This window comes from Callorhinus ursinus, unplaced genomic scaffold, assembly GCF_003265705.2.
Source record: "Callorhinus ursinus isolate GAN/ISIS: 27379988/994484 unplaced genomic scaffold, GSC_fseal_2.0 scaffold3, whole genome shotgun sequence".
Classification (NCBI taxonomy): domain Eukaryota; kingdom Metazoa; phylum Chordata; class Mammalia; order Carnivora; family Otariidae; genus Callorhinus; species Callorhinus ursinus.
In genome coordinates, this window is record NW_027397065.1 from 8080807 (window position 1) to 8103176 (window position 22370).

Consider the following 22370-nt stretch of genomic DNA (forward strand, 5'->3'; position numbering starts at 1 on the left):
TTTATTTATTTATTTGAGAGAGAGAGAATGAGAGATAGCATGAGAGAGAGGAGGGTCAGAGGGAGAAGCAGACTCCCTGCCGAGCAGGGAGCCCAAAGCGGGACTCGATCCTGGGACTCCAGGATCATGACCTGAGCCGAAGGCAGTCGCTTAACCAACTGAGCCACCCAGGTGCCCCTTATCACCCAGTTTTAACAATCATCAATTTATAGCCAATCTTTCAACCACTCATTTATTTACCCAATCCATTCCTATCCCCCCACTTCCATTTCCCATCTGCCTTGGATTATTATAAAGCAAACCCCAGGCATTGTATCATTTCATACATAAATATTTCAGTATGTACTAAAAAATAAGGGCTCTTTAACATCACAATATTATTATTACATCTAACATAATGAAATATAATTCCTAATATTAAGCCAATATTCAAATATTTTTAATTCTCAAAGTTTTATTGTTCATTCCAGTCAAAATTCAGATACAGCCCATACACTGCAATTAGTTAATAACGCACATAAATTCCTTTATTCCGTATCCAAAATGGATTTTTTAATTTTTGATAGAAAGCACAGAAATATCAGGAATTATTTACATGGATAAATCTTCCCCAGTCTTGATAATTGAAATGTTCCCAGGAGCTTAATTCCTCTTAACCTCAAGGAGATTTGGTATCTTGAGGCCTGTTTTTTGACAGGAAGCAAAAATCCCTCTACTTCTGCTCAGTTACACATAGTGACTGAAAACCTCAGTTCTGGTGTAGTTTAATGAATGTTATTGTAAATTGGCTTTGTTTCTTGAGTGTCTGTACATTTGTTTGGAGTAAGTGTTTAGTGGTTTAGCTCACTAGACCATGGATCATCCTACTAAGGTGTAATGAATTCGATGGATCATTCTACTAATGTGTCATGGACATTGCTTCTTTTTCTCTTAACAAGTGGGTGCCTGAAAATAGTAGGAGGTGATGGCCTTGTGGGAAGCAGCACAGGTAGATGAAAATGAAAACTAATGTATTTTCTAAGCAGATGAAATAGAGACTTTTCAAAAGCCTGCTATGTTTTCTTATTACTTGATATTTATACCTTTAAAGGGACAGCCTACATATTTTTTAATAATCTTACTACTCATTCATTTTAATGTTTACTGAGGAATATATCATTTCACTTAGGAAAATGACTACATTAATTCATACTTTGAAGATGGAGATGATTTTGGTGCAGACAGTGACGACAACATGGATGAAGCAACCTATTAGCTATGAAATTTCTCCCAAAATATCTTTATGATACCACTTCTGAACATTTGGACTTGTTTTCTATTTCTGATAAGGAATATTATATTTTTGTTCTTTTGCTGGACAAATACTTGCTGTCAAAATATTCAAGACCACTTTGAGTTTACATACTAGTTACCTTTCCAATCAGTCTCTGATACTCTGACATTCCTTTTCAACACCCCTGTCATCTGTCTTATGTAGTCAAGTGGATTTTTCTTGTATCATTTGGATTTCAATGTGCCTAGAGTTTTTGCATTTTTTAATCTATGTATTCATACTTGAACAAATTACTCTTGTTGAACTCGATCTGTTGTAAAACTATTACTAGTCATTATAGTGGATTTCTGTAATCTGAAAGTTGATATAATAATACTGCACAAAGAGCACTTTAGAAACAAACTTGAAAATAATTTTATCTTTTACTTTCGCATGGTATGTTCTGTGCTGCATTATAAATGACTGCAAAAACCTACCTGAGCTCTTAGAATTGCATATTTTATGAGATTGGAAGTTTTGTGATCAAAAACATCCAGGGAAAAATGCCCCATTCTGAACTGTATGAATTTCCCAACTCACATCTCAGCCTGTACAAAAACCTGGGATGAATACTAAAAATACTTGAACTTGGAGCCAACTCAATACCACTTAACATATAATCATCTCACTGTAGTTAAGTTTGATATCTTTGAATAGTTTATGAAAAATTAGATATCTAAAGTGTAAAGAAAGTTCTAGTCATAAATCTCACTGTAGAATGCATGTGTACGAAATCTGTGCGGTGTAGTGGCCGTTGTTAAATTTCACAGGACTCATAGTCATCCAATTGATTTATATAACAATGGAGAATAAAACTCAGGTCATTTTAAAATTAAGATTAATCTTTTTTGTTTTGATTAAAAACTAGCTCCCCTGCCTTTTTATATTTTGGCAGGGAAAATACCTAAAACCCCCAGGCTCCAAAGACACACAAATGCCAAAGATTTTCAAGGGAATTCATATTGTATATTTTTAAATGATTTAATATTCCCTACCAAAAAGAATAAAGACGATGATTGTTCCCTTTGGAGAAGACATTACCCATTACCTTCTAACCTTGAGAATCAAAGCCCTAGATTTTGTTTCTACCTTTACTATAGACTCAACCTTGAAAATGAGCTTGGTTTTCTGTGCCTTAGTGTCTTCACCTGTAAACTATTGTCTATAAACATTGCTTACACACCAACCAAAATTTGCCATGCATATTCATTCATACCTTATAGAAATGATCACTTAATTTAAATTTGGTTCTCACCCTCTAAAAAATGGTAGCTTCATTAAGTGGTTGAAAACAAAAGTTCTGAAAAACAAGCATGTTTTCCTCACAAACTATATTATAACCTGATTTTCCCATCTTGTATTCTGGAGGGAAGGATTGGAGAAAATTTATGTCTTGTGCCATTTTGTAACATGACTTTCTCAGGAAAAACATCACTTTCAATACCTCCTCAGATTATTCAAGGTGGGTGTGAAGACCATTGTTAGTTCAGTGTGTCGATCATATGTAAATTATTTGTTGAAATTAGCTTCTGGGAAATTTTAAACATTCTAAATGGAAAACAAAAAAAGTCCACATTAAAACAACAATCTACTGGACTTAAAGTAGAAACTCACATAAAGTTTCTAATTTTAATGGTCAAATAAAGTCACTTGGGATTGTTAAATAAAACACTTGATGTTTTATTCTCACCTCCTTAGTACCTTAGCCAAATACCATTTAATTTACAGAAATCTGATCTCAATGGTTCTATTTACTTGCTTCGGTATAAATCTGCAGATAACCCTGTGAATTGGTCAGATGCACTGAAGATACAGGTATTTATTTTCCTAGCTTTCAATTTTGCCTCCAGTTTTAGTCCAGCAGATGGTAAGATAGCCCCTTTGGGCAGGGATTTGCTTCAGGAGGCCCCAGCCATCTGCCTTAAGCGCAGTCTTCCCCCTTTGGAAGATCTTTTTATAAGTTTAAAGTAGACTAACTGTTGAGGACAGGGAGTATTTACCGGTTGCTTTACCAGCGTGAATCTTGTCTTTCTGGCTTAAAATCTCAGACACTGTGAAGTTAGTTATTCCATAAGAAGGAAAACTTTAATGCAGAGATAGCCTCCTGTATATAAAAAAGTACTTGTTGGTGAAGTGTCTTTACAATCGCTGTATTAACAGGCCAAACTGTTTTGTTGCTATAATGCTTATTTTCCTGTTTACACATTAAATTCTTACAAAACAAAGTTGTGTCCTTTTGTTTTATATAAACATGGCTTATTTTGAACCTACTTAAATATGTTTGAGAAAACAGATTTGTTAATACAGATTTTACATAGTAAAATAACTGTTATTTATCGAGCAAGTATGACAGTTACCAAATATTCTTCAATAAACCACCCACAAAAGAAAACTCTAGATGATTAAAGTCATGTTAACAAATTAAGAGATTTGGCAGACAGTGTAATATTAGTATTTGCCTCCATATGCTTAAAGGCTCTGGAGTTAGTAAAAACTTATTATTAAGGGCGCCTGGGTGGCTCAGTTCATGATCCCGGGATCCTGGGATCAAGCCCCGCATCGGACTCCCTGCTCATCGGGAAGCCTGCTTCTCCTTCTCCCTCTCCCCCTGCTTGTGTTCCCTCTCTTGCTCTCTCTCTCTCTCTCTCTCAAATAAATAAAATCTTTAAAAAAATACAACTTATTAAAAAATGAGTTTAAATACAATTTTAAGGAAAAAAAATAATTATATCACAATTCCTCCATTAAATAAAAACTTCAAAAACTTTTTCAGTTCTTTTTGCTGCCGGTAATTTTGAAAAATATGTTTGAAGTGGAAAGTTTGTTTCATGATAAAATTTACATACAGAGCATTTTGCTAAATATGTGACCGACAACTTGCTAAGCAGCCATGGACCATGCCTTTTAAAGTCGTCTTCCCTGATATCGAAGAACATCCAAAGAACACCCATCTGAAATTTGTTTTCATTTATGTCCTATAAATAATCCAGTGGATTTTCTGTATAACAAGGGGGAAATATGAATTGGTAAACCTTTGGCAATTCTATCTACCTTACATAGTTATCTCTACATCAAATAGTTTAAAAGAGGAAAAAGTTTTGCTTTTATTCAATTAAATTCAGCTTCCATTTTAGACTGAATAATAAAATAAAAACTTTATTACATTTTGCATATCTTTTAAAATATGGAAAAATAAGGACAAAGTTTTAAAAACCAGTTTTACAGATGTACATGCTAACATTGTTCTACAATTCCATTTTGCCTTTGTATAAAATACATTAAAAGATTTATAGTATCTGCATACATAAAAAGAATTAAATAAAGCATTCAGATATTTCTATGATCTAACAGTGCAATATGCACATACTTGGAAGAAAAATACTGATTTCCTGAGCAACGTTGTTGTAATTCAAAATAAGAATGATACCGATCATAATGCACCATTTCAAAACAGACTTCTAAAAACTCCACCTTTACCCTGTAACGCTTTGACTGGATCCGTGCTTCATGATATTTCTGAAACATCCTTCATATTCCCAACAAGGTAATTTTAGAAATAGATACCTTAAAAAGAACTAATTAGTAAGTAGTGGTTCATTTAAAGAATTTTTGCTGAACAAGCAAGTAGAGTTCAGAAAAAGAAAAGCTTTAAAAAACACAAAGTCCTTTGGAAAAGTTCATTTAACATTAGTCTTCTTTCTAATTCTAATGTGGTCAGCAGACTATATAATCCATTTTAACCTATCTTTTGAAGAGATGAATCCCATAATTTTCTAGGAGTAGGATGGCAAAAGCTTTAAATGTCATTCAATAGTTCAAAACAACCTTAACCATTTGTACCCATCCTTAAAAAAGATAATCTGCCCTAAAAATAGCAAATTTTTCTTCACTTACAACTCTCAAGTTTTTAAGTGAACCAAATGCTATGATTCACAATTGTTAGCATATATATAACATATACCTTCTAATATAAAGCATCCAAGTAAATTCAAATAAGGATTTCAACACGATTAAAATGCACAATATCAAATAACTCATTAAGTTTTACAAAGTAATTTGCTACAAATTTTGATGTATATTAGTACTTTTTAAAAGGTAAAATTATTCTAGATCTATTAAATGCTTAGGAAATTTTTTTCTAAATGACCATTATAAATTAGAATCTAAAATTCTATATATGACATATATAGAATTCAAATATATAGAAAAAGGAAACTGCCTGATTGTATCATAAGGATTTTATATTTCCTTTGCGAAAGAGGACACACTGCAAGACAAAAATGGTTTTTACTCAAATACATATAGTACACTTCACTACTTTAAGGTACTTATTTTGGAACTCAGACCTATCACAATTTCAAAGTAGCACTAGCAAAAAGGAATCACTGACTGTTACTTCATCAATTTGATGTAAACAAAGTTCTTCATTCTACCCTAAAATAATCCAATCATTTTCCTTCCCTAAAACTTGATTTTTCAGCAGGCATAATAAATACAATGTAAACTGACAAAGTTAACACTGAGTGTAAATTAGAAAGATCATACCTTTTTTCCAACATGCCAAGGCACATTAAGACAGTTTTTAAAATTCCAAACTAAAAGATTTACTCAAAAAATGATTTTGCTACAACTTCCATATTAACACTTTTCATTAATTGTCTAAGGTCCTCAGATACATGCAAGGGCTTTAATGTTTGACTTCTTTGTCCTGTTTCTTATGATACTTTGCTCCTGAAAGTATACACGAAACCTCATTTACCATATGTACTTATTCATCCCCCCCTTTTTATTAAATCAGTATTGGAGTTGGAAATACAAAATGACTGATCAAAACCCGAAACATTAAAAATTAGGAAATAATGCCCAGAAAATGAGGTGGTATTGTATAACTTAAGGTACATACTTTATTACACACAAACAGGCAATCCAGACTCCACCAAATCTTTCTTCTAATGAATCATTTGGTTACATTTTTAAAACACATACTTGAAGAAATTAAATGATGGAAATCAGTATGCAAATGATGTTTATTTAGCCAGACTGTCTGATCCCCAGCAAATCTTAGGAAGTAGCACTATCAAGCCCTTTCAGCTGATCCACACACCTGTGGCCTCTGTTCCCCAATTTGATGCTATAGTTCAGAGGGAAAAAAAGGTCTAAGTTGGACATTTTCTCTTTGAAAAATATAGGTTAACAGATCAATAATTTGTCTGTTATTGTTAATACAAAAGGTCTCTTGTACCTTTGCTTTTGCTTAAAGAACCACTTTCTCCTGAAGACCTGAGGCAGCCACAAATCTGTTTTAACCCTATGAAGTTTCACTTGATAGTGAAGGTGGAGACAAATTTATATGGCCTGAATCTTTCATAGGCCACATAAATTGGACCATCTGAAATAATCCTTAACTTGAATTCTAAAAATTGTATTAGCTTACATAAAGTAATATTATAAGGCATTAAATGTAATTAAGGCATGTTACTGCATGTAACACAGCAACAAATTATCACAGTATGTAAGGATTTATTTCCTAAATAATGCTAATTCATATAACACTTTTCATTAAAGAATTACAAAAGTGCTTTCAAATAACAGAGGCAAATATAATCACTTAAAAACAGAAGCAGAGGCAGCGAGCTTTAAGAGACAAAGATTACTTTTAGGTCTTGACCTAATCCAGTGTTCTAGTGACCAATTGGCAACTTCCTAACCATAACACATTATTTTGGGGGCTTATAAATTTTATTTTGTTTAATATATTTAACAATAACCTTAAACCAAAAAATAATTACTTGAAAAATAAAATTTAAACATAACCAGGCTTGAATAAGAAAAATGATGCATTTTCCAAGTTAAGAACTTCCTAGACCCATATTTAAATTCATTTTTGCTTTAAGCACTGATACAAGATATAGATTTACAACTCTCAATATCAACAACTAGCAACTGTAGGAATTTATACTCAATCTATTTGCAACTGGCTCCAAAAAGAAGGGTGAAAAACAAGAGCATCTTCAGTCTCCCTAACTTCTGCCTTTAAAGTGGTTATTGAAGGTAACTGATTCACCACACTCCAGATACACATGATCATTAACACCGTAATTATGAGCTAACTGCTATGTTTTGTGTTGAGCAGCAGGTGACTGAGAATCTTGATGATGTAGTTTATGATCATGTTGGCCAAAGGGTATTCCTTTAGTTGGACCAATTCCATTTTCCACTTCTCTCTGTTGTGATGGGGGTGTCACTCCTGAATGCAAATGTGAAGAATCCATTGTTGAATGGTGACTAACATCCACTTTAGCTAAAATTTCATAATACAGCAAATAAAATACTGGCGTTATTATACCTACTATCAACATTATCACTACAGCTGTCCACCACCCTATTCCCCAGTCTGCTCCATAATAAGGATCCTTACGTTGAATGTTTTTGTTATCAGGTTCAAAACGTATTTGTTGTGCTGTTAAAGCAGATACCACCTCATTAAGGTTCTCTCTTTTGGTGTCTGTACATTTTACTATTTCTTCTATGTCTCGATCTACTTCTTTTAAAAAGTTATCAGCTGACTCAGTGGAAGAAAGAGAATCGTTAGCTGGTAAAATTTCCTGTTGTTCTGGAACATACTGGATAGATGAAGGACGTGAAGCCTGTCTTCCTTTTGGAGGATAAAGTGTTTCAGTCAATGAACTAAACTTTTTAACTGGAATTTTGATAGACCTAAGGGCAAAAAAGTCTTGGTCACTGATGAGATTGTTAACCCTCTTGATATCTGCTACCTGTTAAAAAAAAAAAGAAAACAGCAACATTCAACTGAATTCTCCATCAAAAGAGGTAATAGTCATTCATCCCAGTTACTTTTGGAAGGGGGAAAAAAAAAGTTGAGCTTAATTATTAGCAGTATTAAGTTATCACACCCAGAGAGATTTTATTTTGTGGATGACAGTTCTACATCACTTTTGATCTACCAGTCTTGGGAAATCACTAATTACTTTTTACTATCACCCATGTATTATTAACACTAATATTAGGTATTTAGGTAGATTCTGGGATCCTTTGATATTTCTCTTTGTACATCATACACAAATATCACGCTTTCTGTTGTTTGTAGACAATTTGGGAAGGAATGATTACAAATATTTCTTTCTTCCAGTCTGGCAATTAAAGTGTAGGCAAATGTCAACTTACCCAACTAAAACTACCGTATTTTATCAAAATTCAGATGCCATCAACTCTAAAGATGTGCCATTATTTTACGTATCATTAAGGGAAAAAAAAACCCCGGAAAACACCAAATACTGAGAATACCACCATTCCAATTTCAAAGATGTTAAAATGTGTGAAAAAAAACATGCACCTTAGAATTGGTAACATAATTTATCTCCCTCACTTGTCTTCTGATGACATTTTTTCCGAACTTCTCAGTGTTCGTGCATTGTTCAATGACCCCAAGATCAGTCATTATTTATAAGCTTTCCCTATAGATTATATGGTTCTCAAACTGTCTGCATATCCTATCCATCTGCCACTGTCAAGAGGGAGAGCATGGGAGTGTTCCTCAGATTACCAATTATAATGATAGGCTTTCCCACCATCTTTAAGTGATCAATCCCATTCATGATTTCTATCAGTGCTTTAACCTAAGCCCTGATCATTTATCACCTGATTGATGTCAGAGAGGCAAAGTGAGTCTAGGATAAAACTTTTCTGGCTTGGTCAACTCAATGGAAAATGATATCATTTCCTAAGATATGGAACACGCTAGAGGGAGAAAAGAAAATAAACACAGATTTTATACATGTTGACTTTGAGGTGACTGAAATTTCTAAGTAGAAGCTATCCAACAGACAGTTGATAGATATCTCTGAAATTTGGAGGAATGATCTCAGGTAGAAATACAGATTTGTGGATTACCAGCAAAAATGGTAATTGAAGTCACAAGAGTAGACAGATTCTCTAAAAAAGGCTGGGAGAAAAAGGTGACATATGAAAGATCTCTGAGAAATGCCAACATTTGAGGGGTATATTGAATAGGAAAATCTACAAAGGAGATTAAGAAAGAGTGGCTAAGGGGCGCCTGGCTGGTTTAAACAGGAAAGTGTATGACCCTTCATCTCGGGGTTGTGAGTTCGAGCCCCATGTTGGGTACAGAGATTACTTTAAAATAAAATTTAAAAAGGAAAAAGAAAAAGAAAAAAAGAGTGGCCAAGAAAGCAATACATGATGGTGGTTAAAAGTATGGACTATCTGGGTTTGAAGGACAGCTCTGACAATTTTTAAGCTATATGATTTGGGGCAAGTTGTTTTAATCTCTCTGCAATTCAATTTCTACATATGTAAAATGACAGTAGTAACACTACCTACCATATAGGGTTTTGCAAAGATTAATAAATTAAAACACATGAGCATTTAGAATAGCGATATATAGTATTATAAAAGCTATAACATTTAATATTTATATTTAATATATTTGGTATAATATTAATAGAAAAATCAGAAAGATGCAAAATCAAGGAGGTCAAACAAAGAGGGTTTTTAGGAGTAGTGAACTGATAAACTGCAGATTTCTGATCAAGCCCACTGAAGAATGAGAATTCCTGGAAAAATCAGTTCCCTGGAAGTGTATGTGTGGGAGGATGGTGAGAGGGCTAAGGAGTAACTAGAGGAGACAGTAAAGAAAAAGGGTGCTTTCAAGTTTTACAACCTCAAGACTTTTTTTCTTAAGGCAAATGAAGATTCACTGACAAACCCCAAAGTCTGACCCTATTCTCTTTAAATGTTCATTTGTTTGGTATTGTCTATTCTGACTAATAACTACTCCATACTCTTTCTGAACCAGGCTTCCAAGTTTTAGTAGTCTACCTTGGTTCTCACTCTGAATATCCCTGTATTTTCTTTTATACTAACTTCGTTGGTTGCATTTAGGATTCCAACCTTGGACTTTGTCCTCTTGTCACTGTTTTATGACAGGCGTATTTTTAGTAATTTTTAAAACTAAGTATTTATAAGAGGAATACAGCACTAAGTACTCAATTTTTAAAGTGATAAATCCTGTTGTAAGGATCATCCTTTTTGCTGGTTGAGCTCCTGGCAAAAGGGAACATTGCTTAACTCCCTAAATCTATTATATCAATTTTCCCTACTGTGGACAATGCCTTCTTTCCTCTAATGTTAGCTAACTGCCCTTTCATCATTCTTCATTTTAAAATGAGGTATCAGCTGATACATCTTGTGAATACCCCCAAATGATTTTCTGTAAACTTCTCTAGCCTTACTACACATATTTTAGTCTAAACCCTGATCTTCACTTGAATTATTCCACTAACGTCCTCACTGGGTCCCCTCCAACGCACCAGGCAGGTTTCCCTACCATTTTGCAGCACTCCTTAAATCCTTAGAATGGTGTTCTTACTACATAGATCAAACTTCTCAGTTATCTCAACGTGCTTCTTCCCATTAGTCTATGCCACTCATCTGTGGAACACCTATTAAATTTCGTCTGTTGTTCCCCTTATCTTCTCCTTCCACATCACTGTCGTATACCTTTCTCCTCATATACTCATACAGTCATATACTTTTTCCTTTTCACCTCATTGGAAATATGACCTATTTTTAATCATTCAGATGGCATTTCAAATTTCTCTTTTTCTAAGACAATGTATCAGGTTCTTTAAGGAAAACCCATGTCTTTCTCTAACAAAACTACCTGACCACACTCTTCTTCTGGACCTCCACCTTGATAATTTTAGCTTTCCCCCTAATTTTTAATCTTGATTACTTTCTGTCAACTTTCTAAAGCACATTCTGTAACTTACTTCTCTACTTTCTAAAGCACATTCTGTAACGTCTCTACAAACATGTACTCACATGGTTATTTACACACATGGCTATCACACAACTATTATGACCTAATAATAAATAGTGTTGCCATACTTGAACAAGTTGCAAAAAAAAAAAAAAAAAACCCAAATCCAGCTCTTCTTACCTCATCAAGAAATGTGTTTCAATAAAATACTTTATTAAATTTTCAAATAAAAATATGTCATATCTGTTTTGATCAACTGAAGTGCAGTAATTATTCAGAGAAAAATAATACACAGAACTTCATGGTCATAGGAAATTTTTTTAAAATTCAATTTAAATTTACACATATTTATATAAATAAATTTATAAATATGTATGTTTCTACTGCAGAGAACTATAATAGGTAACCAATAAAAGGCTTTCAAGTACAAAAACATAAAAGACTGTGGGGGAGGATGAAAACATTAATCAAAGAGAAAAAGGAAAGATAAAAATTTCACTCTTAAAAAAGCACATATGGGGCATCTGGGTGGCTCAGTCAGTTGAACATCTGACTCCTGCTTTTGGTGCTGGTCATGATCTCATGGGTCATGAGATAGAGCCCCATGTCCGGCTTCAGGCTCTGGGTTCCATTCAGGGGCAAGTCTGAAGGTTCTCCCTCTTACTCTTCCTCCGCCCCTCCCCCCACTTGTGCACTCTAAAATAAATATATTTTTTTTTAGTGCATATAAAGAGTATTCTAACAGTCATATTTTTAAATATCAATATTGACAACGTTCTGGGAATTATATCCTTTAAGTCATTAGCAAGTATTTAAGCTCACTTTAAAATGTGCAAGGAGATACACAATACATACATTTCAAAATTCTACTGGGAGTATGAGAACAAAAAGTTTGAAAAATGTTCTAACGGTTTCTGGATCAATGTGTTCACATGAAAAGATTCCATGCTAAGGAGGCAAGATGGACATAGTGATACAGATATAAAACCGGTTTAAACAGAGTTTAATATTATTAAAATAAAAAATATACCTTTCCTTCTATCTATCAATCCTGCTTCTGGGAATCTTCCACAGAAATAAAGGTACCACCGTTTAAAGATATAGTTGTGATGATATTCACGACACAATTCAACACATGGGAGAAAATCCTGACTATGTGATAGGAGAACGGCTTAATAATTACGGCACATCCCTACTATGCAATACTAGATAGCTATATAAAATGAGTTAGATCTGTAAGACAATGAGGGATGCCCATGATATACTAAGAAAATGAAAAAGGCAACTTGAAGCATAACAGGCATAGTATAAACAAATTTTTATTTTTTTATTTTCATTTTTTTTTAAAGACTTTATTCATTTGAGAGAGAGAGAGCGCGCGCGCACAATCAGGGGGAGGGGCAGAGGGAGAGGGAGAAGCAGACTCCCCCGCTGAGCAGGGAGCCCGATGCGGCTCGATCCCAGGATGTGGAGATCATGACCTGAGCCGAAGGCAGACGCTCAATCATCTGAGCCACCCAGGAGCCCCTAAACCAATTTTTAAAAACAAAATCACCAAGGGTGCCTGGGTGGCTCAGTCGGTTCTCCCTCTGCCTCCTGCCCCCTGCTCATGCTCTGTCTCTCTCTCAAATAAAAATAAAATCTTTTAAAAAACATGAACACAAAATCACTAACACCCCAAGTATTTTATGTATAATATATATTTATGTATCACATATATGTGTATTTTTTTTTTTTAAGATTTCATTTATTTGACAGAGAGAGACAGCATGTGAGAGAGCACAGGCAGGGAGACAGGCAGAGGGAGAGGAAGAGGGAGAAGCAGACTCCCCCGAGCAGGGAGCCTGTTGCAGGGGAGTCCCAATCCCAGGACTCTGAGATCATGACCAAAGCCAAAGGCAGATGCTTAACTGACTGAGCCCCCCAGGCACCCCATATGTACAGTGTTTTTATAAGCACAAAAAAGGTATGGAAAAAAACACACCAAAGTGTGTTATTTCAGGAAGTTGAGGCAGAGAAAAATTTTTCTTTATATATTTCTATATTCTTTTACAACTTGAGTAAGCAGAAAAGATAACACATTTGGGTGTTTTCAATACTAAAAACAGAATCATGGATTTAGAAATAAACAGAAATTCAAGTATTCACTTAAAAGTGTAGAAAGTTAACAGCTACCAACATAATACAGATTTCTATGGAAAGAAAGGGAAAAAGAAGAGAAAAAGAGCACAGAACTTATTTCAGTTTGTGCTAATGAACAAATTATTTTGGACAGCATTATGCAAAATCAAATGAAAACTTACCGTACAACAGTACTGAAGGGCTATCGCATTTAAAGTATCTCCTTCCTGTATATCTTTTGTTAATACTATAATGTCATCAAGTTTATCTCTTGATGTACTTCTTCGGATTTTCTCTTTTCCTCTGGATCGAAGCTCATACACTTCAGTATCCTCCTCCAACACATCACTGTCTGTACAATTTCCAAATACATGTACTTGACCACTTGAATGAACTCCTGGAAGAGGAAAACTACGATTCTGATGTCTCCCTGCCATGTCAAAATCTGAGGAGGAAAGAAGAAAACTTTGGAATGTACCTGATCCACTTACCCGAGTTACATGAATCTTATATTCAGGACACTTAAAAAAAATGATTTTAGTTATTTAAAAATTTAGGTTGAAGTTTTACAGATGTTAAAGTGCAATTAACGTATCAGCGGCAGAGGCAACGGGACAGGAGGAAGAGCTAATCCATTCTTATAGGCCATGTATCACAAAACGTGGGGGTGATAAACATTTTCAAAAAAGTAAATTGCTATTTTTTTAAGGTCAAAAAACTAAGCTCCACTTATTCTGAGTATATGAATAAAATTAGGAAATATTTTTTGTATTATGTATTAAAAACCTGTGATTGTATATGTATAATTTATAGTTCTGATGGACTCAAAGTATATGTTTTATATGTACAAACACAACACTTTAATGAATCTAAATATTCTGGCTTGTTCTGCATTTTAAGTGCATGTGGTATTAAAATATCTTTTGTACTACCTCTCTACCTCCCTCCATCACAATGACTTCATTATTTTTTTTTACCTCAGTATTTATATTTAGTACAGTATGTGGCTTCTATATAGGTCGTAATTTTGCCCTAAACCAGGGATTCTTATTCCTTAGAAGCTTTTCACCAATCTTTATCAAAGTCCTCGTCCAACTCAATTTATGGTCCATAAAGACTTAAGAGATTTTAGGTCACTACATTCATTTCTACTTCAGAAAAGACACTCTAAGACTGAACACTGACTTAAGTTAAAAGCATACATCAATGAATACTTTTTGTTTACTTGCATATGCCCTCTCCATTCACCTTCAAGTTGACCTGTTCTCATTAAAAACAAACAAAACAAAAACATATAAAAACTAATTCCACATTCCCAGTGCTAGCTTCATATTAATTGTTTACATAAAAAAGGATAGTAGATCGCTTTCAGTTATTGAGAAAGATGGAAAGAAGTAGACAAGTACTAAAAGGCATTTTGGAGATAAAATATTTAAGACTTCATACTGTGACTGAGATATGAAGAGAGGAAGGAAGTTAAGGATCATGTCAAGATTTCTGATTTGCATCACTTGAGTAAATGGTGATGCCGTTCTCTAAAATATGGAACACTGGAAGAAAAGCGGGGGGAGGGGTGCTGGACTATGATTATAAATTCCTCTAAGAGAGCCCCAGAGAATGTCAAATAGCCAAGTGGGTTATATAGGCAAATTCAGAAAGGGTTAGAAATATAATTTCACAGCTCACGTGCATAGATAGAAACAAACTGTGTTGGTATAGATGAGATTACCTAAAGAAAATATAGCATAAGGGGCCAAGACTGAGCCTTGAAGAACTGCTACATTTGGTATCAGTGAAGGAAAATCAGCCTGCAAAGAAGCTAGAAAGAGATATACAGAAGAGGAAGAAACCATCAAAACACTGTGTCATGGAAGACAAACCCAAATGGCATCGTTTTTTTAAAGATTTTATTTGTCAGAGAGAGAGAGCACAAGCAGGGGGAGCGGCAGGCAGAGGGAGAAGCAAGTTCTCCACTGAACAAGGAGCCCGATGCAGGACTCGATCCCAGGACCCTGTGATCATGACCTGAGCCGAAGGCAGTCTGCTTAACTGACTGAACCACCCACCCAGGCATCCCTCAAATGCTGTCTTAAAGAAGGACTTAGTTCAGTTGTAAATGCTACAAATACCAAGTGAAAAAGAGAAAACAAACATAAACCCCCCCAAAAAGTCTGAATTTGTAATATGGATGACAACAGATTACGTTCTGCGTGTAGGCACATACGTATCATTTATGAACTATTTCATATCACTGAATCCAACCCCTGAAAACCAGTTTCTGACCCTGCTCTACAGCAACACTTGCAATCCTTTAAAAACTCAAGGGTTTTTCTATTAGGATAACATAGATAACTAATAACTATTTATTAAGCAAACTATTTCACCCATCCCCACCCCTTAGGGTGCTACTATTTATTACCATGAACTGTGATTCCTCAATTCACAGCCACCAAACTAAAGAAAGCTATCCACATTTTTCATCTCTAAAGATTTTTTTAATTTATTTGACAGAGAGCGAGATCACAAGTAGGCAGTCACGCAGAGGGAGAGGGAGAAGCAGGCTCCCTGCTGAGCACAGAGCCCGATGCGGGGCTCAATCCCAGGACCCTGAGATCATGACCTGAGCCGAAGGCAGACGCTTAACCGACTGAACCACCCTGGGGCCCCTTCACATTTTTCATCTCTAAAGCAGTTTTGAAGTCCTGGGCACACCTATTCCTTCATGGAGTTCTAACCAAGTGACAACTCTAAGAAGTTTAAAGATTAATCTTGTTTTAATACCATAATAAATTAAGGATGCTTTATTTTTAATTCTCAAAAAGTTGAAAAAGTATCTCACCTTCAACTTAAATAGATAACAGTTTTATTTCCACTTATTTAACCAAGTCTTTTCTATCTTGTATTTTTAGTGTAGGAAATGTCTGTGAATCCTGTGGAGTTGTGGGCAAAATTTTATACTTATGTACATTTTTCTGGGGGGGTATTTGTTTTCCTGTTCTCAGAAGGGGTCCAGGTTTTAAAAAGTTAAGAACCACTTAGTATACAGCAATTTACATGTGGCTATACTTACCCATTTAGACTTTTTTCCCCTAATAACTTGTTCTTAGAATCCCAAACTGGCTTAGAACAGCTGAAATTCACGGAACAATGCCCAAAGCCATTTCACATATTTATGTCAAACCTTCTCCATGGTACATTGCTAAATAACACTTAAAGAGTAGAACTTCATCTCACTATCTTTTCACTCTCCTGTGTAATGAAATGGAGGCAGAAGAATACCACAAACTGGATATTGTTTTTGAATAATCAAGAATTGGTTGTGCCTCCAGTCGAAGTGGAAAGCTAGACTCAAGCAGATAATTATCTAAGCCAACCATACAGATTAGAAAGTACATTGTATTCAAGTCATCTGGCTCATTTTCTTCAACCTGTCTTAATTCTTAGAGTAGGGAAAAAGCACGAATACCCTCTTAAGAAAATTGAAAAAAGCTTGCATGCTATCTAGATTACAAAGAGTCGCAAAAATTACCAATGGATACGTTGTTAAGGCGTTCATCAGCTCACTCTGTAACCGAAAATGGTTTCCCAAACACCTTCATAATTTGCAGAAACTGTTGTTGGGTGTTTCGCTTTGCCTTTCCTTAAGCAAGAGCAATAAAAGGGCCATAGGGCACAAGCTAGTTCAGCACTAAGACAATCTCACAGGGACTGTATCCGCCAGGGCCAATTCAGGTTTTAAAAACTTAAAAATTCCCTCCCTCTCCATTCCACACACCTAGTTTTTTTCATTTCCCTGTTTATTCCCTGCAATGATCTCGGATTTTTATGTTACACCATCACATGGTGGACAGTGCTGACGAGAAGCCGTCAGCATTTACTCAACACAGTAAGTTGTGGGGAAAATATAGTGCTTAGGTTGTAAATGCGTTGATCTGGGAATATGGCAGGTAGGAGTCCTTCCTCTGAGCCTCAGTTTCCCCGAGATTGTAACGAGGGGCTTCAGTGGGCTTGGTCGCGAAGGTCTCCCCTGCCTCAGGGTCTCCATGCAGGCCGGGATCCGAGCCCTGCCCGGCCGCCCCGGCTACACCTGCGGCCGATGGCTCCCCGCCATCTCCAGCGAGGGCAGAGCTAGGGCCCGATCCCGCCGGCCGGGACGGGGACACCCCCCCCACCTCTCGCCGCCATCTTTACCTGTTCTGTTAGCAGCGAGGACGCAACAAGGAGCCGGCTGCCAGGTCCGCCGCCGCGGCTCCTGTCCCAGGCAAATTCATGGCCAACGCTCCGATTTTGGCAGTCCCCCTCCTCCGCCGGCACCGCCACCGCCCCCGCCACCGCCGCCAACGTCTCCGCCTTCTGGGCCGTGCGCCGCCGCCACGTCCGCAAACCTACCGTGCGTCATCGCGTCAAGTGGGCGGAGGTGGGAAGGAGTGGGGGAGGAAGAGGAGGGCGGAGGTGGGAAGGGGCGGGGAAGGTGGCAGAGGGCGGGAACGCGAGGTGGAGACCAGACCCGGGAGCTTCCCAACCACTGGCCCACTCCAGGAGCGCAGGCGCAGGGATGCCGTCAGGGCCCGCTGGCGGGGGTCCGAGTTCCAGCCCCACCCCTGTCTCCTCCCCCTCTGCCCCGCCCCTTCATCCCCGGGGGAATAGCTCGGAGGAAGAGGTTCGGGGTCTAACCCCGCGCTCTAGAGCGCCTGGCGGGCTGCACCTTTGTCCTTCGTCCACACAGTGTTGGCCGACTATCTAGAAAATACACGGCGGTGGGGGGTCGGGAGGAGGGAGGTTCTTAAGGATTTGACGGGGGCTGTTGTACATTTCTTCTTGCTTTGCATCTGGAGGTTTCTGTAGGGTGGAGAAGGACGCCCAGAAGCTCAGTGTTGACATCCATGTTTTAGCAAATTGTACTGTGCTTATTAGTTTTCCTGCTGAAGCTTCTAGACTTGCAGAAGAGGCCAAATACTGGAAAGAAGTCCTTGGCTGGCGGGGTACGGTTGCTTGTCTTTCTGTTTATAGGTGAGGAAAGTGAGCCACCTAGAGTAAGGCCCTGGGAAATTTTTGCCCTCGGGCTTTGGTTCTCAGGCTTCCTATTCCCAAGGAGACAAGGCTGTCTACAAATTGTTAATTCACTTGGTTTTGGAAGGCGGCTATGCTCACCACTATACCATCAACGCTGCACTAACTCACGGTTTTAAAAATTAACTGAAAGTCACTGGTAGTCACTGTTAGGGTCTGTGAGATAAGTTTGTTAGATAACAAACTCATGACTTCATATATTATTTTTCTCAAATTTACTAAATGAGGTTGATAATGTGTTTGAATTTATGTAAATGATGTAAAGCACATTTTAATGATGTGCTTAATGTTTCCCTGGTGTTGACGTTACAGACTTCGCAGTTTGATGACTGTGCTGTCTTATGATGATATACATGTTGGACCCAAACAGCTGAGATGCAGAGTGCAGAGCACTTTTCAGAATATCTGAATATTTATGCATCATGAAGACCCTGAAGCTCTGTTTTAAATTACTTTCAAAGAGTGTGTTTTTGTTTGCTGGGAAGTGCCTTCAGTAAAGGTTAGGAATTCTGCACCGAATTTTTTTCTTTTATTTAAGGAGATAGGCACTGCCGTCCACAATACTACAAAAAGAACTGCAGAAGACTTTTTTTTTTAAGTTTGTTGTCGCTGTTCTGTGTGCTGTTGCCCTTGTGACACCCGTCTGTAACCATTTATCACTGAGACATTTTCTCATCAGTAGACAAAAGATATATTCCCTATTGATATGTACGGCTTCAGCTGCTCAGCCTTCATGAATGTTAATGTGAATACAACCTTCTTTCTGCATGTAGGTTACTTTTCTTATTTTAATGTCAGTAGGCAGTGGAATCCATGTGAGAGCCTGAGTGATAGAATTTCAAGCACTTCTACAAGACTGCTACCTGGTTCCTTTCTATAAATATTTCTTTCAGTGATATCTGCATGTTCTTGAATTATTTATGTTTAACAAATTGCAGTTATTGAACTTTTTATAAAAAGACAATAACAGAACTATATTTTATTATTAAAATATACAAAGGAATCAGTTAGCCATGAATTTTGGCCAAGTTCCAAAAAGCAGGCCAATAGGAACAAGTACTTTGCCTTTGAGGAAAAGGATGTCCCTAGAGCTCAGCAAAGCCAAAAGGATTTTCAGTTTTTTGAGATCACATCTGACACAGTTTTCATTTAAAGGCCGTAGATGAGAGAATATGTAGTTTCTAGGAATGTGTGTTTCAGGTTTTGTGATTTGCTCCAGAATAAAAACAGTTTTGTAATGAAAGTATAAATTGATGCAACTGGCTAGGAGTGTTACTTGGCAATATCTATCAAAGTTAAAAATGCAGTTGAACTATTAAATGGTTAAGTAATTACCTTGGATTCACTTAGAGCTACATATGTATAAAATTTGATGTGTTCAGGAATGTAAGCATTCCTACAGTAATAGCCAAAAATCTGAAAATATTCTAAATGTTCATCAGTAGCAGACTAGATACTTCTTGTACGTTAAATAATGTAATGTTAGGTTTTTAATGTTTAACTTCAAAAGAATGAAGTTAGTCTATGTTTTCTGATTTATTTATTCATTTATCTAACAAATTTTCTTTAGAGGAAAAGTATATGCAAGACCTTTATTCAAAGCGTTGGGGATACAGTGCTTAAAAAGAGCTTCCTCATAGAGCATCCATGACTAGTCACATGGAAAAATCTCCAAAGTGTATTTTAAAGAAAAAACAGCAAGTTACATATAAGAGGTATGATGTTATTCCTTTGAAATAAAATTTTAAATGTATATCCCCTATCCCCACTCCTACACATTCATGTATCTATGCAGGGAGATACATTTAATTTTTCTTTCGGGAATATTACTAAAGGAATTTTGAACAGTGGTTGAAGAGTATGAGATATATCAGGGAAATAAGCAGAAGACTGCCTTTTCTTCTTAGACCTCTCTATATAGGTTGAATTTTTATTACCACATGATTTTATTTTATTAAACAATATTAAGACTGAACACATTTCATTATTAAGTAACTGGACTTGTTTTATCTACATTTAACCAATAGTCAACCATCCATCTCTTCTTAATCACTCATGAGTCTGTACTTTTATATTCAAGTAGTGAGTACCTGGAGAAAAGAACCAGATCAAGTCCCTTGGAAATCAAAAATGAAAGGGTAACAGAACACTGAATTCTTTTTACATTTTTTCTTGATTTCCCTCCGCTAGATTTCTTTCATCCCTGATCTTTTACTCTTTGCTCCTTCCTATATCCTTTTATCGACCTTGCTTTCTAATTCTACTTTCTAGAAGCACAACTGGAAAAGACTGTTGTACACTAAGGAAATACTTCAACTCAAATGAATTTAAAATTGTATTATGGGGTGAAACCAAAAAAACCTCCCCTCTTCTGTCATTTTCATGATTGAACCTATATAGAGAGAATCTATATAGAGAGAAAATTATTGTGTCTCTTCTCTAAAAGTCCTAGAGGGAAAAAAAAGATTGCATGATTTAGATATGTTCTCCTGGAGATGAACCAGATGACCTCCCTAGTTGCCATTCACCCTGTGATTTTAAAACACAGGGATTATCATAATCACAGCTCTGCCATAATGTGGATAAAAGAAGAACCAAGGGTACTTTAAGAGTCCAGAATTGCTTATAAATGCTAGTAAATAATTCAGGGATATTAAATATGATTTGAGAATAAGCACTCCAATGCCTCCATCCATACAGACATTGCTAGATAAAAAGTAGTCTCACAAATACTGTTCCTAAATTCATTAGCTAGGTAGTTGGTACATACAAAAATGAATAGTTATATGTTTAGGATTAAGTAGACTGTAACTTAAATGCTTTGTTTACCATAATCTTTACCATCACTGTGGTCACTTAAGTAAATTGGTGCAGGTGAATGCCCGAGAACCTATAACCTGCTTGTTATTGTGCCTTCTCCTCCAAAGACCTGAATGGTCAAACAGAATTCAATTCACCAAAAGATAACATTAAAAGAATGACCCAGTCTATAGAATTGGGTGTGAGCAGAAGGTGATTATCTGAAAGTGGAGAGTAAGTCAAAATAGAGTCCAGATAGTGGACATCTGTTATATTTTTTAGGTGTTCAACAGTGTGGTCATGGAGGGATGCCTGGGTGGCTCAGTTGGTTAAACGTCTGCCTTCGGCTCAGGTCATGATCCCAGAGTCCTGGGATCAAGTCTCACAAGGAGCCCGCTTCTCCCTCTGCCTGCCTCTGTCTCTCTCTCTCTCTGATAAATAAATAAAATCTTAATAAAAAAAAATAAATACTGTGCTCATGGAGTCAGGTAGACTAGGGGGTGGGGAAGCATAAAGGGAGAATGGAAGAGGTAACAATGTCTTTTCATTCTAGCCTGTGTCTCTCCCAATGGTTAGAGACCACTTCTGTGATAATCCTCAGCTTGACCAACAGTATCTGAAAAACCAAGCTAGAAGTTCAAAAGCAAAACTTCTATGCCCATATGAAGAATCATAGAACAGTGAGCTGTATGTGCCTAAACTGAAGTAGTGCTTATCGGAGAAAGTATAGACAGAAATTACATCTATTCAATTGACAAATAATTAGTTAAACACGACTGTGTTTAAGGCCCTGTTTTTAGCACTGGGGATATGTGCCCAAACAAACAGGCCCATATCATGCTCTCATGGAGCTTACATTCTTATGGTGGAAGAGAGAGAAAATAAAATGAATAAATGAAACATTAGTATGCTAGATGGTGATAAATGAATGGAGAAAAATTAAGTACGGAAGGAGGTTGGAGTATTTGGGGTGGGGGGATTTGCATTTGTGATAAGGTGGGTAAGAAAAGACCTGGTTGGGGGCGCCTGGGTGGCTCAGTTGGTTAAGTGTCTGCCTTCAGCTCATGATTCCAGGGTCCTGGGATCGAGCCCCGCATCGGGCTCCCTGCTCAGCAGTGAGTCTCTTTCTCCCTCTTCCTCTGACCCTCTGCCTGCTTGTGCTCACTCTCTCTCTCTCCCTCTCCAAATAAATAAAAATCTTAAAAAGATAAATAAATAAATAAATAAGAGGCCTGATTGAAAAGGTGATAGACTGACACAGGCCTG

At 36.6% G+C, this 22370-nt stretch overlaps 2 protein-coding genes across 7 annotated transcripts in view; one reads left to right on the plus strand and one right to left on the minus strand.

Annotated features, from left to right (window-relative positions):
• Nucleotides 1–3537, plus strand: part of POLR3G (RNA polymerase III subunit G) — a 100685-nt gene extending 97148 nt beyond the window's left edge. For all 6 annotated transcript variants that reach the window (XM_073887953.1, XM_025866770.2, XM_073887948.1 and 3 more), the window contains one exon: nucleotides 1169–3537. In XM_073887953.1, the coding sequence (XP_073744054.1) occupies nucleotides 1169–1255 (87 nt within the window). In that variant the 3' untranslated portion in view covers nucleotides 1256–3537. The remainder of the gene's footprint in view (nucleotides 1–1168) is intronic.
• Nucleotides 3538–3772: 235 nt separating this feature from the next.
• On the minus strand, nucleotides 3773–17650 carry LYSMD3 (LysM domain containing 3). The gene is made up of 3 exons (XM_025866771.2): nucleotides 17427–17650; nucleotides 13418–13680; nucleotides 3773–8088 (listed from the first exon to the last, which is right to left on the minus strand). Exons 2-3 carry the CDS (start codon nucleotides 13670–13672, stop codon nucleotides 7426–7428), a joined length of 918 nt encoding a protein of 305 aa, XP_025722556.1. The 5' UTR covers nucleotides 13673–13680; nucleotides 17427–17650; the 3' UTR covers nucleotides 3773–7425.
• Between the last annotated feature and the right edge of the window lie 4720 nt (nucleotides 17651–22370).